The 1333-nt window shown below is 56.3% G+C and overlaps 1 protein-coding gene across 1 annotated transcript in view; it reads right to left on the bottom strand.

Moving 5' to 3' along the window:
* Positions 1-263: 263 nt before the first annotated feature.
* Positions 264-1333, bottom strand: part of LOC104489151 (olfactomedin-like protein 2B) — a 2426-nt gene continuing 1356 nt past the window's right edge. The window contains exon 3 of the mRNA XM_010131279.1: positions 264-1057. Within this exon, the coding sequence (XP_010129581.1) occupies positions 456-1057 (602 nt within the window). The 3' untranslated portion in view covers positions 264-455. The remainder of the gene's footprint in view (positions 1058-1333) is intronic.

Raw genomic sequence — 1333 nt, 5'->3', positions numbered from 1 at the left:
CGGCTGGAAGGATGGTCCTGAGAGACGGGACATTCCCGTGGGACACGCGTGTCCTCCGGGACAGGCAGACAGCAGCAGCCCGCTGGGAGCCGGTGCCTGCAGCGGGAAGGCCAGCTTTGCACTGGTTCTGGGTCTCTTGCTGATCATCTCTAGCTAAAAAAACCTCATCAGGAGAACCATGCCTGGGCCACCTCCTCCTCCGCAGGCAGGAGAGCTGGGTCTGCCCCCCCAAAAGAGGACCTCCTCCCCCCGGGAAGGAAAATCAGAAGCAAGGTTACAGTGAAGACGAAGGGGGTGCTTGTGGCCTGGGGATCGATCTACAATCCACCATAAGCTTGAAACAAAACCCATCATTTACTCTTTGATTTGTACAAAATAACAATAATAACAATAAAAATAACAATAAAAGGTGCTGGTGGCCCCTGACTCGCAGTGCCCCACGGTGGCGGGGGGTCTCAGTAGGCGAAGATGACATGGTAGGTGACCTGGTGCCCATTGTCCCAGGCGTAGAGCAGGCGGTCCTTGGGGTTATAGTCTATCTGTGTGGTGTAGGCGTACTCGTTCTCAAAGAGCAGCCGAGGAATGATCTGAGTGTTGGTGTGCGTGTCAAAGGCGTAGGAGATGTTGGCGTTCCTCTTGTTGTAGCTGTCGACCGCATACAGAACCCCACAGATGACAAAGCAGTTCCCATAGAAGTTCTTCCGCAGCCCCGTCCGCCACGTGGTCTCCTTCTGGGTGCTGAGGTCGGCCGCGTTCAGCTTGCTCAACACGATCACCTCCTGGTTGAAGCCCTCGTAGCTGATGGCCGGGTAGATGACCCACAAGCCGTTCTCATCCACAGCAAAATCCACGTCCGAGTGGCCTTTCCACCGCCATGGGGTGGACTCCTCATAGGCCACATCATGCAGCATGGCCCAGGCGGCCACGTACCGCTGCTTCAGGTCATATTTGATGATGTTGCGCGTGAACGCCCTGTTGTAGTAGAAGGAACCGTTGTAGACAACGTGCCCTGTCCCAATCCAGCTGTACGGGAGCTTGTAGGAGTTGCTCCAGCGACCTGCAGTGCAGAGACATTTCACTGGCAAGACCGTTCCTGTGCTTCATGCAGCATGGCCCAGGCGGCCACGTACCGCTGCTTCAGGTCATATTTGATGATGTTGCGCGTGAACGCCCTGTTGTAGTAGAAGGAACCGTTGTAGACAACGTGCCCTGTCCCAATCCAGCTGTACGGGAGCTTGTAGGAGTTGCTCCAGCGACCTGCAGTGCAGAGACATTTCACTGGCAAGACCGTTCCTGTGCTTCGGCGGCTGGTGGCCCTGCTGCGAGCACCCTC

This window comes from Buceros rhinoceros, unplaced genomic scaffold (genome assembly GCF_000710305.1).
Source record: "Buceros rhinoceros silvestris isolate BGI_N320 unplaced genomic scaffold, ASM71030v1 scaffold35942, whole genome shotgun sequence".
Classification (NCBI taxonomy): Eukaryota; Metazoa; Chordata; class Aves; order Bucerotiformes; family Bucerotidae; genus Buceros; species Buceros rhinoceros.
The sequence above is the reverse complement of the archived record's forward strand: the minus strand, read 5'-3'. Positions and strand labels throughout refer to the sequence as shown.